This window comes from Labeo rohita, chromosome 13, assembly GCF_022985175.1.
Source record: "Labeo rohita strain BAU-BD-2019 chromosome 13, IGBB_LRoh.1.0, whole genome shotgun sequence".
Taxonomy (NCBI): Eukaryota; Metazoa; Chordata; class Actinopteri; order Cypriniformes; family Cyprinidae; genus Labeo; species Labeo rohita.
Window position 1 is genome coordinate 24,209,169 of NC_066881.1, and position 16,485 is coordinate 24,225,653.

Genomic DNA, 16,485 nt, shown 5'->3' on the forward strand with positions numbered 1-16,485 from the left:
ATTTATTTATTTATTTATATATTTTTTTTTGCCTTTAATGTGTATTATTTTACGGTTAATTCATTTTACCCAATTCCCATTATTCTAATATGAGTTCTCATTCTATTAAAAAGAGATTAATATGTGATTATATTATACAAAAAATGACTGCTACAATAATGTGTATAATCATTATAATATTCAGAAAGGCGGTTACATTACAAATGCACTTACAGGTTCTAAAATATCAAAATGCAATATAATAATAACAGTAATATTAATAATAATGATTAGGGATTTTTTTCATGTGACCGTTTGCAGTTAAATATACATTTTTGCATGAAAAACACAAAAGTAGCCTAATTATTAATTATGTTGTAGCATGTTGGGAGGGTTGATTTCACACTGGAAAACAACAGAATCATTGTAAGAAATGTGTGTGACATGGTTTAGTGAAAACTAAATGTTAGGTGATAATTTTAGCATGTGGGGCAAAAATGTCACCACCAATATATATGGCTTTTCAAGGTCACACCCTGACAGGCCTGGTTTGGTCATCTATATATGTGTCTCTATCCATTTTAGATGTGGGTCACATCTCCCTGTGTTTTTCCCCCTGTATACACCAGCATTATTCTTTCAAATCTGCAGCTAGTCTTCTGCAGTACTGTGTATTTCTGTGAACATCCACCAAGACAACATGTGTCTGTCTGAACCTTCATCCACTAGCTGACACGTTCAGCTTCTTACATTTTTATGAGTCCTGCACCCACGGGTCCGGTTGGACACATGTCATAATGATTTAGTTAGACGTCACCTCCATCACTTTCTCACCCATCAGGCAAATCATGACCATTTCAAAGTTCCTCGGTCTTTCCAGGTCCTGCGGTTCTGGCTCAGCTGTTTTCAGTTTATTCTTTCGTGCAAAAGTTTTCCACGTTAATTATTAAGTAGCTTCTACCAGTGTCCATTCAAACACAGTTCATATAAATATGACTTGACTTGGGAAAAACAGCTTGCTGTTCTGTATGTTGGTAGATGCATTCTTACCGGTAAAGTTATTAATTTTACGTGGGTTTAGTTTGAGTTTCTCGAAACACAATGATAGTCATTAAAATCTGGATTTTATGGTGTTTTCACACTGTGACCATTTTATTACTTTAAAAAAGTTAATTAGTTGATTATGGCTTTTATAGAGAAATATCAGATCTTCTTTTAATGAAGCACATAAAATCCTCATTCTTCCACAAAGCAGTAATAGAGTAGGAAATGAAATGATTTGATTAGATATAGATGAATATGGCACCTTTAGACAATAACAGAAAATATTAATCATCCACTAACCTATCATTTCATCTCTGTGCAATTTGTTGTTAAAAACGTAATTAACTAGGCAAAGTAAAAGCTTTTTTTTTTCTTTTTAATTTAATTTTATTTAATTTTATTTTAGTTTATTTTTCGGTTGATGCAAGTTGCAGGCTGTTTTTCTTTAGCATTTGGCAGACGTCGTTGCACTGCTTTATGGGTAACCAGTTAAAGTCAGTCGTGCACTATAAATCAGATTGCATTATAGGTACACAGCAGTGAACTATATATGGCATGAAATTGTTCACTAAGAATTTGGACAGCACTACAAAATGCTGACACCCTATATAGTGCACTGTAGAGTCTTTCTCTTGTGAAGTAAAGGAAATCCCTAGAGCCCTCATCAGCAGCCCATACCCTGGTGGGCATCCATCAGCTGACAACAAATCTCTTTGAGAAATATTTCATTGTGACCATAAAACTGTATTTTGCATTATTTTTTGGGCAAAAATATATTTTTATCCTTGTGACAACTGAATTATTTAGTTGTTTTTTCCTTATGTATATGTAGCATCACATTCAGAATGAGCTTTCATTACAAAACAAACAAAAATCTATATTTATGTTTATATTTGGTCACTCAAAGACAGACTCAGTAATTAGTTTTTTTCCCCTTAAAGGTTTAATAAATAATTATAAAAAAGATGAATAGCACTCTTTGTCCTCTCACTGTTTGAGAGAGAATTTTTATGCTGCGCTTTTAAATATAAAGTCATGTAAGGTTTCCTTATGATTATTTGATTGCACATGCTGAGATGTTTTAAATCTCCCAGCGCTTTTGTGCATTTTTCGTGATTGCTATGCATAAGCTTTATACTTGACTGCATTTTTTATATCTCACAAATTGTTTCTTTTTCTGTGTATCCACTTAAGCATGCATAGTTGCATTTTCAACTACAAAAACTCCTGAATCCTAAGATTTGATGTGTATCCACTAAAAAAAAGAAGAAGAAAAATCCTTCCAGTGGAGGGTTTCCTTGTAGTTTGAGATTGATCTGTGATGTTTGTGTGGAGAAGGCATCTCTCAGACATGTATGGAAAATGTTAAGCAGTCTGAAGAGAGCCGTTTGATCAGAGGAACCTCTCAGTGAGCTTTGACTGTTAACTCGGTTAGCTCTGACCTCTAGTGAGCCTGTCTATATCTCTATAGACAGACATAACACGGCTCTCGATGACCTCTGTGGTTCTCTCTCAGTCTCTTTCTCTTTGTGTATAATTAATGCGTGTAAAGCACATCAGCTTACATTAAAAACAGAAATACACTGAAGACGTGGTTTGAACATGAGTCTAGTGCCCTCTGCCTAGTTTTTCGCCCTTAAGACATTGTGATATGCATCAGTGTTGTCTCATAGGGACATGTGAGTAACAAGTCTGTGAGTATTCGGTAAACAGTTAAAGTTCATAACACTTTAAATAGGGGAGGGCAACCCTTTGTTATCTTTTCATTTGTTTAGCCTAAAGCTTTTCTTCTATCGTCTTTGACATGGGTCAACAAACTTTACTCATGTTAATTGTATCATTAGGAATGAGTTCAAAATTCAGTTTCGTCTCTGATGCTCTCCAAAGCTGCATCACAGTTGAAAAATAAAAGCGGTAATATTGTGAAATATTAGTACAATTTAACATAACTATTTTCTGTTCTAATGTAATTTAAAATGTAATTTATTCCTGTGATGCAAAGCTGAGTTTTCAGCAATCATTACTCCAGTCTTCAGTGTCACATGATGCTTCAGAAATCATTAGAATATGCTGATTTATTTCTCAAGAAGCATCTCTAATTATTATCAGTCTTGATTTTTAAGGGGTTCAAGCATGTAGCGCTGAAATCCTATTGTAATTGTTAGAATGGTCACAGATCAGCCATCTCCACGTAAAACTGATTGTGCAGATCAAACCGTAAGTCGTAGAGACTTGAAACTTGGAGGGATGGTAGTACTCACACCACCTACAACGTGACCCAGGCTCACCCCAATCGGCCTGACGGGAGCGCTGCAGTGAACAAAAGTATGAAATTGCTCAATTGTCTTATGTCGTTGGAATCCTTGGCTCACGCTGGACAAAATGCACACCTCAGATTGGATCGAAATTTTCGGGTATTTCGCATTTTTTTAAAAACATACTTTTGCAATTAGTCCTAGGTTTTTCACCCAATCAGAACCAACCCAGCGGAGAAAGATTCTCTGGAGAGTGAATATCAATAATTATAAAAAAAAAAGTTGAACTTTCGACTCATCATCGCAACCAGTCCTAGGTTTTTCACTCAATCTGGACAAAAAAAAAAAAAAAAAACACTGCAGTACAATTCTCTAGACTCTGTAGGCCAATAATTACCAAAATATTTAGAAATTTACCCTTTGGGAAGCTTTACCGGGGTCGTTTAGAAAAGGGGCCTGTCCAAATTTACCCAAAATCCTATAAAGCTTAAAGAAAAACTCATAACTTCACAAAAACTGCTGAGCACATGCGACAGGTGATTCTAAACAAGCATGGAAGTTTTAAGAGGATCAGATCACAGCTGGCACTATAATAGTCATAAATATAAAAAAAAAAACATAATATTTCTATGGCAGATTACCTGGTTTTGCCAAAAATGCCCTTTTAAATCATTGATTTAGGTGGTTACAGTTATATATATTTGTGTGTGAACTGTTATATATTACTTTTCAGAAATCTGGGGTATTGTTGTATTTAAAAAAAAAAAAAAAAAAAAAAAAAAAGATTTGAAAGAAAGTTTTATTCAGGATGCATTAAATTGATCAAAAGTGACAGTAAAGGCATTTATAATGTAAATATTGTATTTCTAATAAATGTTGTTCTTTTGAACTTTCTATTCATAAAAGAATTCTGTTTCCACAACAAACTTGAAATAATAAGAGTCATGATTAATAATTGAGCACCAGTAGTAATTGAATTCATTTGCTGCCTGTGCATTTGTGTCAAATCTTGCATTTGTCCAGAGCCACTGATCCTGCCCAAATCTCCAGTAATCTTTTAGAAAGAGTATTTCAAGCCCACAAACAGCTCTGGTCATTTTCAAATCAATATGAATAAAACACTAATCAAAAAACGCTATTTTACGGGTTACCTGAAGAGCCAGAAAGCGTCGCCGTCAAGTATTTGTTTGTAAATAGTAATTTTATCTGTTTCTCTGTATTTTGTTTACTGTGATAAGGAGACAAAAAATGTGCTTGTGTTGATATTATTCTAGATGGGGATTATTCTCGAGAGAGATAATAGGTTTATCGGTTTCTCACGCACATTCTTGACCCAAAGTTCAGGTCTGACGGCATCCAGCCAGCAGAAGAAATCAGTCAGTGATTTGGCCTGTCAGAAGGAGAGAGAGCTAGAAGACAGCAGGAGAGTACAAAAAGGGAATGGATGGAGCCGAGACTGACAGGATAGGGCTGGTGTGAGACTCCCTCACATCCAACGGATCCCCAAATTATTTGGTGTTGAAAGGCCCAGACAGGACGTCAGGAGACACGGAGAGCACAGTGTCAGGCTGCTGAGCAGATAGAGAGGTGGAACAGACAGTGAAAACATCAACTCAGTCGTGTGTTAATTACGTCTCCTATCACCCTGGTGTCTGAGAGCTGAGATGGACCTTTAGAGTCAGTGCCGCCACTCGCTGAGCAAAGGACGGGTCATTTGTACAAAATGGGTGCTTTTTGGTTTCCCAGTTTTTTTTTACATTACAGCATCCTGACAGGTTAATTTTTGTATGCATAAATTGCATAAATTACTAATAAAATACATATATATATACACAATTTCGAAAAATTTGTGTCAGTAAGATGTTTCTTATGCACAACAAGGCTTTATTTAATTACAGTAAAAACACAGTTAAACAGTAATAGTGTGAAATATTAATATAAGCAGCTATTACTCTGCAGTCTGCAGTGTGACATGATCTTTCACAAGTCATTCTAATATTAATGATCAATGATCAACAGTTAGCATAAGTGTTTTCAACATTGATAATTAGGATTTTTTTTTTTTCTAAAAAAAACCAAACAACTTTTTTTATTCTAGAAACTTTTTTGTAACATAGCAACATTTTTATTGTAACTAATAATCATTTAAATGCATTTTACTGACCCCAAACATTTAAACTGTAGTTTATATATAATGTCTTTTTTTGTTACATATATTTTTATATATACAGTAATATACATTTTATATTAAAACATCCTGTCTGGATTATTACTGGATTTATTTATTCATTTATTTTTGTAATGTTGCAGCTTTTTCATTATAACTTATAATTAGTTTAATGCATCTTTGCTGAATAAATAAATTAATTAATAAACCCAAACTTTTAAACTGTAGTTTATATATAATGTCAATATTTGTGTTACATTTATTTTTATATATACAGTAATATAACATCTTGTCTGGATTATTTCTGAATGTATTAATTTATTTATTTATAAAATTGCAGCAATTTCATTGTAACTTATAATCAGTTTAATGCATCTTTGCTAAATAAATAAATGTATGTATTTATTAATCAATTTAATTTAATTTAATAAATAAATGAATAAATATCTTATTGACCCTAAGCTTTTAAACCGTAGTTTATATATAATATCAATATTTTATTACCTATATTTTTATACGTACAGTAGTATACCTTTTATATTATAACATCTTGTCTGGATTTTAAAACAAAAAATTCTTTATTTATTTGTAACATTGCAGCATTCATTCTAACTTATAATCAGTTTAATGCATCTTTGCTGAATAAATAAATAAATTAATACATTAATTAATTTATTTATTAATTTTATAGAATACTAGAATTATATTTAAGACTATAAAACATTGCAATTATTTTTTAGCATTATATTTTCCAACAGACTCAAATTAAGTGAAGTCATCTCACACAATACAGTTTCTTAATACTTGGAACACATTTTTCTGTTTAAATGTAAACATTTTTACATTTTAAAATGACCTTTTTAAAATGGAAAGGGCTCCTCCTCCTCTCCTTCAGCGATATTAAATATTAATCTCCTCCAATCTATTTATTCTCAATCGATACGCTGTGTTAACACCAAGACTGCTTTTCCATCTCAGCTCAGGCTCTGGTGATTAATATGGCAGTTAGTGGCATCATCTCTTACATTTACCGGTCAATGTGTCATTACTTTCTCATCAAGATGGTGGTGTGACGACCCCAGCACCTGCCACAGATGGCAGAACTGTGTAAATGATCATGTCGGAGTAACTTAATGGATCAGTAAATCTACAAGGAGTTGGCAAGCACCCCATGATAAATATAGCTAATAGACCACATTTTGGGACACAAGATGGGTATGTGCAAACAGTCATGTGAATTATATAACATCGGAGGTGCTGCTTTAATACAAAAGTGGGCGTTTTTGGATGAAAAAATAGTGAGGATTTGGATTTGTGTGCATATTCAACAGACTGTTGTTTGTAGTAACTGCTGAAAGTGTGGAGAGAGTTGAGCAGCAAATAGCCATATGGAGATGTTTGCGTAAGTGTTAAAGTGTGAGCACATATGCTAGTCTATGGCACGAATTCAAAGCTGAATCCTTCTCCTTTCTATCCACAGGTTTTCCCAATGATCCAGCAGCAGAAATCGCCCTGGAGACCGTGCGTCAGTGGATCCTAGACAACCAAGATGAGGTAGGAGCCGCTGGCGGCGCTAAACCCTTCTCACTTCAAGTTAGAGGAGAACACCTGGTTTGAAGGGCAGATATTTTTTTATATAATAGGAAATGCTTGTAAAGAAAAGGAAGTGTTGAAGCCAGAATCCACAGTCCATTTCTCTGATGGAAAATCAATTAAAGCTTACAGCTCTTCCAGGAGGAAAATATGAAGTGGCAACTGCTCTCTTCAATTGTCATGTTTGTCTCTCTTTGTCTGTTTGTACTTTTCGTATGTCACGTACAGCTGTTTAGCCAATACTAAAGACGTGTGCTCGTGCTAGGATGCACAGCTTTGAGGTTTGAGCGCTTTTTAGCAAGCATTAATGACCTGCTTATTATTATATCAAAGAAACCAGGTCTAAATGAATGAAGGCAACAAATTCCTTGTGAACCAAGCTGCCTTGATCATCTGTGCTGCTAGTTACCTTCACACGCTTTGAATTCGAAAGCATTTCAGCTTGAGTAAAGTCCTTACATGCTCCGTTGGTTTTTTAAATGGGATTGTGCTGCCTATTGAGTGCATGAAGTTAGGGAGGAAGTGTGCATAAAATAAGCGAAATGAATTTGTAAATCAATTAAGTCATTACAGTGCTGTTGAAAGACTGAACGCATGAATGTGTAGTGATGTTGACAGGTGGATGTGCCAATTAAGTGTTTGACGTGACAGGTTTATTTGTGATTATTTACATCAGTGTGTTTTGCTTCAGTATGTTTAGACCAGATTGACTGTACAAAGCGTATTACGTGATTTGTTTTGACAGTCGCAGAAGTGGATAAATGAAATCCCTCTTAACTTCACATTAAGTGAAGTACAGCTGCTGACCTACCAGTTAATCATCCTGTTGTTAGAACGAGCAAGATCAATAACTCAATCACTCAGCAATCATAAACTGTAATGTTGCGCTTGCTCTTGAGTTATTCGACTTTGATGATGACAAGTGAGTGCTACTATGACAGAGTTTTTCAACAGGGATCTGTGGGCCCCTAGTGGAACATGAAATAATTGCAAGGGATAAAAAGATTTTTTTTAAAGGTATGAAATAACAGATTTACGACGGCGTTTTGGTGCTACGTTAAAAAATAAAAAAATTAAGATTATGAGATTAATCATAATGTTTTGAGAATAAAGTCAAAACACTACGTGAATAAAGTCGAAATATTTCAAGAATAAAGCCGAAATTATGAGAATAAAGTCTAAATATTACGAGGATAAAGTCTAAATATTACAAGAATAAAGTCTAAATATTTCGAGAATAAAGTCAAAATACTATGAGAATAAAGTCAAAATATTTCAAGAATAAAGTCGAAATTACGAGAATAAAGTCGAAATACTATGAGAATTAAGTCGAAATATTTCAAGAATAAAGCCAAAATTATGAGAATAAAGTCGAAATATTCTGAGGATAAAGTATAAATATTCCAAGAATAAAGTTGAAATATTTAGAAAATAAAGTCTAAATACTACGAGAATAAAGTTGAAATATCATGAGAATAAAGTAAAAATATTTCAAGAATAAAGTCGAAGTTATGAGAATAAAGTTGAAATACTATGAGAATAAAGTTTAAATATTTCAAGAATAAAGCCGAAATTATGAGAATAAAGTCTCAATATATTATGAGGATAAAGTCTAAATATTACAAGAATAAAATCTAAATATTTAGAGAATAAAGTCAAAATACTTCAAGAATAAAGTCGAAATTACGAGAATAAAGTCGAAATATTTCAAGAATAAAGCCAAAATTATGAGAATAAAGTCAAAATATTCTGAGGATAAAGTCTAAATATTACAAGAATAAAACCTAAATTTTTTCGAGAATAAAGTCAAAATACTACGAGAATAAAGTTGAAATATTACGAGAATAAAGTCAAAATATTTAGAAAATAAAGTCGAAATTACGAGAATAAAGTCAAAATATTGAAAAAATAAAGTCGAAATTACGAGAATAAAGTCAAAATATTATGAGAATAGTCAAAATATTTCAAGAATAAAGTAAAAATCACAAGAATATAGTCGAAATTACGAAAATAAAGTCGAAATATTACGAGAATAAAGTCAAAACATTTCAAGAATAAAGTCGAAATACTACAAGAATAAAGTCAACATATTTCAAGAATAGTCAAAATATTTCAAGAATAAAGTCGAAATTACGAGAATAAAGTCGAAATATTCAAGAATAAAGTTATAAAAATAGAATAATAGAATAAAATTGCTACAGGAATACGGAATTGAATTTAACAAATTGATTTACATGAATACAGCGATCTGTCACGCTACATTAAAGAGCTTGAAAACACATTATTGTAGGACACAGTTTGTATTTCGGTATAAAACTGATTTTGAAAGCTGAGACTTTGTTTTATATTAACAGTACCTAAAGCACAAAGCTTATTGCTACTGGGGGGCTGGCACACCACAAATAACGAATGCAATCGAAGACATGAAATATTATTCCCAAGCATACTGTCCCCACGAGTATGACACATGGTACGATTTATGCTAATAATCTCACATATATTTGTAGTATTAAAAAGGGTTGAATAAGAGAGCTACGGTGCCCCCCAAAGGAATATTTTTTCTCGTAATATTTTGACTTTAGTTTTGTAGTATTTTGGCTTTATTCTTGTAGTATTTCAACTTTATTCTTGTAATTTCAACATTATTCTCGAAAGTATTATGACTTTAATCTCGTTATCTTAGTTTTTTTTTTTTTTTTTTGACGTGGCACTAAAACACCCATTGTACAGATTACCAGTTTACCAGTCTTATAGTGCCCTCCAAATGTTCAGAAACAGTTTAAATCCTTATATCATTACCATTTAGTGATTTTATTAAATATAAAGTTAATGCATTGAGGATATAGAACCTTAATAGCTATTTTATAAAGCATCTTCTAACTGTGTACTAAGTTTTCTGTTGTGTACTAGCTTTAACTGGCAAAAAAGAAACCTGAGCCAAGTTTAATTTAGTAATCGGGCATTGCAGCTGCCAAAGATGCATCTGACTGTGACTTGTACATACTGTATTGTTAATTTTATGTTAAAAAAATAGATGATTTTTCTATTAAAATGAAATATCCATACTGAAGGATGAGCTTAAATATGAGTAACTGACTAAAGCTTTCCACTGTAAATCTCAAACTTTCAGTCATGTAATGCTGACACTGACTTTGTTTGTATACTGCTGTAATCCATCTGCTGACCCCATTAAGACACTGCAGTTAGGAATTTGCCTTGTGAGCAGTTTTTTCCTATTATCTTAATCCAAGTAAGCTTATATTTGCAATAAACAGAATTAAATTAAGACTTCAGACTGCGTGTGAACTACGTGTAGCAGCTGCAATACTAACACACAAGAAAAAGAAGCCGCAAGTTATCATACTCAAGAAATCTTGGGTTTCCTATAAGCAAATGAGATTAATATGCAAGTTTATTTATTAATCAGGATGTACTTTGTACAGGAGGAATAGTAAGGAGGAATGTAAATGGAATAGTTCCATGAACTGCTTGTAGTCCCACTCTCGCTTAGAAAAGCATACAAACAAATAAAACTTTGTGGGTGCCGCTCTCGTTCCTTCGGGTTTCTCAGAATAGATTGCATAACAGATTTCTGAGCCGCTTTTATTGAGTGGCCTGTACCTGCGGGAGCAGAGGGCAGTTTAATTTATTGTGATTGTTAGGCCAAAGCAAAGCCTGCAGGATGATTGTGAACTGAAGGGAAGTGAGGATTAATTACAGTGTATTTAGCCAGAGAGGACAAAACACAGCAAGAGCCGTAAGAGGGATTTATTGTTTTGTTCTGATCTGTTACCTGATCTTTTTTACTGACTTCTAACGTTGTTTCTGCTTTTTTATTTTTTCTTGGAAAACACTAAATATTGTAATTTGAATAAATTGCACCTGCTGATACTGCTTTTCCCAGATATCTTCTAATTTTATTTTCCCCATGATGTCTGCATTATTTTAGAAGTATAACTTTTTCAGATATTCACTTGATACCCAGTTTATTTGGGCACTTTTTCTAGCCCATTGTTTCAGACGATGATCAAATAAATACATTTTTTTTTATTTAGTACTGACCTGAATAAGATATTTCACATAAAAGACATTTACATATAGTCCACAAGAGAAAATAGTAGTTTAATTTATATATTTATATATATATATATATTTTTTTAGTGATAGTTGTTCATGAATTCCTTGTTTGTCCTGAACAGTTAAACTGCCTGCTGTTCTTTAGAAAAGTCACAACTCAAATGCAACTATTACAGAAGGTTTAAATGCTCACTGATGCTCCAGAAGGAAAAAACACCCATTAAGGGCTGGGGGATGAAAACTTTTGAATACATCATTTTGTATACATCATTCTTATTTTGCCTAAATATCATATTTTTTAATTTAGTACAGCCCTTCAGAAGCTACAGAAGATAGTTACATGTTTCCCAGAAGACAAAATAAGTTAAATTTACCCCAGTCTTCAAATTCAAAAAGTTTTCACACCTCAGGTCTTAATGCATTGTGTTTCCTTCTGGAGCATCAGTGAGCGTTTGAACCTTCTGTAATAGTTGCATATGAGTCCCTCTGTTGTCCTATATGTAAACATCTTTCATGTGAAATATCTTATTCAGCTCCGTACTAAATAAACAATAAAACACACTTTGCATGCTCACTCTTATTTTGGTAAAACAGGGGGTGTAAACTTTTGACATCAACTGATTTTCATGCCTTTTATAGATAAATATATGTGGACTCGTTGTGTTGAATCACTAGGCCATCATTCTGAAACCTAAAGATGCTTTACAATGAACTCCAGAAGGGAGCTGATAATGTTCTGGTAATATTTCAACATAATGATAAAGCTGAGCATAAGAACTCCTCTAAAATGATTCCTAAATTATTTATGTAAAAGGGCAGCTGCCTGAAGCTCTTTATTTGATGTTCTCTGATGATTGTTGCAGATGTTATCACAGTAATATTATTTCTGTTGAAGGGATAGTTACAATTCTATTATCATTTACTCACCCTCATGTCTTTGCAAACCTTTTATGACTTTCTTCTGTGGAAGATAAAAGAAGATATTTTGAAAACTATTGACTTACATACCAAAAACTTTGTATGGACTATTCCTTTAAGCTCACTAGAGTAAGGGGTTGTTCGCACAGGACACATTTTTCCATTCCAGTGTGCTATTTTTTCATTGTTTTTCCTATATAAATACACACTAGACAGACGTGTATGCACGTTTTTAAGAGTTAAAGAATGTCAACTTTTACAATGCCACTGGAGGCGGGGCAAGTGTTGCGAACTATTGTTTACAGTAGCAAGTTGCCATGGCAACTGTTTTATTTGACTGCAGTGTGGCAGAGGATGCATGCTGCGCTGTGCTTTTTTAAAAACCCTTTCTGAGTGCTGCGTCTCGCATTTTAGATGCAAAGATGCAAAGTCCACAAATGATTTAACTCATCCTTGTTAAAACATTGGGAGTTTGTACATTTTGCTTCAGCATGCTAAAGAAAACCACAGCTTTTAGTTTAGTAAAAGAATTATCTTATTTAGTTGAGAATATTTATTTATTTATTTATTGGTAATGTTGTTTCATACTCAACATTACTTTTACTCAGGGGCACGTTACTTTAAAAATTAATTAGTTATAGTTACTAGTTACTTCTCACAAATAGTAACTGAGTTACATCATTATAAAAGTAACATTACCAGGGAAAGTAGCTACTGTGTTACTTTTTTTAAAAAATGTTCAAATATGTCAAATAACTTGGATGCCTCCAATATTAAATATGGTAAATGAATAAAACATTGTACACTAATCTACACTATTTTGTTGCTGTGGGACAATTTGAGTTACACCTTCCAGTGGCTAAATATCACGTTATTGGGGTCTCTTCAACTAGGACATGAAAAACATCGTAATAACAAGAAAACAATGTGCTTTTGTAAAATAAATAAAATAAACATGGTGTGCGTCTACCGTCTAGGTCTCCATCACAAATCTTCACAGACACGTAAATAAAACAACCTAAATCTCGTGAATATGTGCCTTACAGACATAAATATACAGTATATATAGAAATATATGTATAGAAAGCTTGAAATGTCTACTTTTAAATGAAGTAAATCACACTGAAAACAAAGATTCTCTGATGAAGTAATCTGTATGATACCAACACGAGCTCCAGTTTTTACCGTCTAAATACTAATGTAATCACGTCCATGAGCGGCTCCACTTTTCAAATTTTAAACATCCACGTGAGACGCGCGGACATGTAGGTAAGCACCCACATCACATCCGTAAACAAACGTGAACATTCATCAAGTTCATCTCGGCTACTTTTCGTTTCTGGAAAAAGACTCGCTGAGAGCAATAAGCCAGAATTTACCTCAGAAGAAGAATCAACGCGAAAATTATAGTAATTTTACTATAATTACATAACGGTACATAACGGTGTTGTAACAGGGAAACACTAATTCATATGATTACTCGTTACTGAAAAAAGTAATGCCGCTAATAACAGCGTTTATTTATAATGTTGTTATTCCCATCTCTGCAGAGAGATATTTCATATATGGATGTCTTCAATCAGATCTTTCACAAAATATTTAAAGATTCATCAATGGCCTTTCCAGTCAGGGAAATAGAGATGAATTATAAAATGCCTGACCTGCAAACCTCCAGTAGTCCAGGAGCCGAGGAGTAAAAACTGAGAGAAGATGAGCATTTGACGTGAACATGTGGCTAGGAGCGCAGACTTATAAAAATTCTATTTTATTCTATTCTGTTTACTACAATGCATTTTTTCAGGCATCCCAAAATACACAGTTGAAACACCATGCATGAAGGATAATTTGCTGTGCTGATAGCATCTCTGTCCTTAACAGTGAGGATGCCCTTATGGGCTTGGCATGCGAGAGGTGCATTAGTTCATTGAGAGCATCTCGGGACATAAGTGCATGTATGCACTACGCTGTTAACTTCACAATAAGGTGCATTAGGCCTGGCTTGTAAATTAGAGCCCGGGCTCTTATCCACCTTAAGATGCCTCCACTTATATGTGTAATATATCATGGTACAGCCGTGCCGCTGCACCTCACACTCCGACAATAGTGATTGATGACTGAAGGTTAACCTTCGCGGGCCAGGGTGTATGTTCACTATACCGCATTGGGGAAGTGTAATGGAGATGGGGTTTTCTGATGGAAGCTGGGCTGCAGTGAGAAGGGGGTTGGGTGATTTTTTTCTACAGAAATACAGTAAAGGATAGTATGTGCTGTGCTTTTAAATTAAAGGGATAGTTCACCCAAAAACGAAAATTCTGTCATTAATTACTCACCCTCATGTGAGTAGAACTTAGAACTTAGAACTTAGAAATAGAAAAATATTTTCAACGAAATCCGAGAGCTTTCAGACACTGCAGAGATTTAAGTTTGCAGAAACTATATTCCCTCTTCTTATAGGTCATTTCTTGAAATTCCTACCCACACAGAATAGTGTTACAAACACAAAAGGGACCGTAAAAATACATACAAGCACCTCATCCCTCTAGGTTTTGGGGTCACGCTCACTCCGGAGGTTATTCTTTTAATGTGAGATAGATTAGCTTTGTGTTTATCCCCTGGTCCAGCTCACCATGGCCCTGCTAGATTTGCAGAGCTTCATAGAAGGCATTTGTGCCCTGCGTGAAATCATTCTGAAAAGCCAAGCAGTGGGTGTTTTTATTTTACCCTATTGTGTTAAAGTTGAGCAAAAGCAGCAAGCACATCGTCCGCAGCACTGCATGTTCCAGCTCTGTCATGATCTCTCACATCTGAGGGCATCAAAGTAGGAAGTCATGCTTTCATCTGCTCTTATAAGTCCAGACAACACAGCACCCTCTTTCTCTAGGATGTATTTCCCATCAGTATGACATCAGTCTGATTTCTAAATGACAGACTGTGGCAGCCGTAGACATCCATTGAGCCCCTTGCCCCAAACAACATGATGAATCAATTACAGTGGCTGCCCTGTTTGCAGAGGTTTAATAAACTCTATTGCTCTTTTCCAGTGGTTTTTAAAGTACAGGTTCCTTAACCAAACTGGGTCACGTATCTGTAAATGCTCGACCGTAACATGTTTTAATAATATGTGCAGTTATTTCTTTAGTAAGGTTAACTGAAATGGCAAAGAGCAAATGTATTTTTTAAATCCTGTTCTTTCACATAGTTTGTGCTACTGTGACCGTTAGAGCTAAACATCATATCATGCAACACTATTTTTATTCCAGTTCAAATATATAGGGTTTCATTATGGACTTGTTTGTTTGTTTGTTTGTTAAAAAGCATCTCTTTAAGCTTCTTTCATTTTTTGTACATTGGTGTACATATTACAAATATAAATTACATAATTTATTATATATACATATTATTTAAATATTTTCTTTTAGATGATTGATGGCTCGTTGTTTAATGGTGGATTTTTCCCTGTTTTCTTCACCATATTCCACCAAATGACCAATTAATCAATATTTTAAGTTAGAGATCAATCCAAAAACAATTGCAGTGTTTTTGGATTTACTGTTTAAATATGGTTACTTGAATATAAAATAAAATAAAATAAAATAAAATCAAAAAATAAAATAGGGTTCTATTATGGACTTTCTCTTGTATATACAGTATATAGACATAATTGTTTTCTTTTATATGATTGATGACTAGTTTAATTGTTGATTTCCATATTTTTTTCACCATATTCTGCTAATGACCAATTAATCAATATTTAAAATAAAATAAAATATCTATTATGGACTTTTTCTTGTATATACAGTATATAGACTTAATTGTTTTCTTTTACATGATTGATGACTAATTGTTTAACTGTTGATTGTTGATCTGCTAATGACCAATTAATCAATGTTTTAAATTACAGATCAATCTAAAACAAATTCACTGTTTTTGGATTTAGTGTTTTGCTTTAGTTTTCTGGTACAGGATATGTCCATTTTCAAAACAAAATAAAATAAAATAAAATAAAATAAAATAAAATAAAATAAAATAAAATAAAATAAAATAAAATAAAATAAAATAAAATAAAATAAAATAAAATAAAATAAAATAAAATAAAATAAAATAAAATAAAATAAAATAAAATAAAATAAAATAAAATAAAATAAAATAAAATAAAATAAAATAAAATAAAATAGGCTTCTATTATGGACTTTTTCTTGAATATTCAATATATAGACTTAATTGTTTTCTTTTAGGTGATTGATGACTACTTGTTTAATTGTTGATTTTCCATATTTTTTTTTACCATATTCTGCTAATGACCAATTAATCAATATTTAAAATAAAATAAAATATCTATTATGGACTTTTTCCTGTATATACAGTTTATAGACTTAATTGTTTTCTTTTGGATGACTGATGACTAATTGTTTAATTGTTGATTGTTGATCTGCTAATGACCAATTAATCTGT

General features: G+C 33.0%; 1 protein-coding gene across 10 annotated transcripts in view; it reads left to right on the forward strand.

The window, feature by feature from the left end:
• macrod2 (mono-ADP ribosylhydrolase 2) overlaps window positions 1–16,485 on the forward strand; it is a 668,211-nt gene that overhangs the window by 497,876 nt on the left and 153,850 nt on the right. For all 10 annotated transcript variants that reach the window (XM_051125202.1, XM_051125209.1, XM_051125205.1 and 7 more), the window contains exon 8: window positions 6,926–6,999. In XM_051125202.1, coding sequence (XP_050981159.1) covers window positions 6,926–6,999 — 74 coding nt within the window. The remainder of the gene's footprint in view (window positions 1–6,925; window positions 7,000–16,485) is intronic.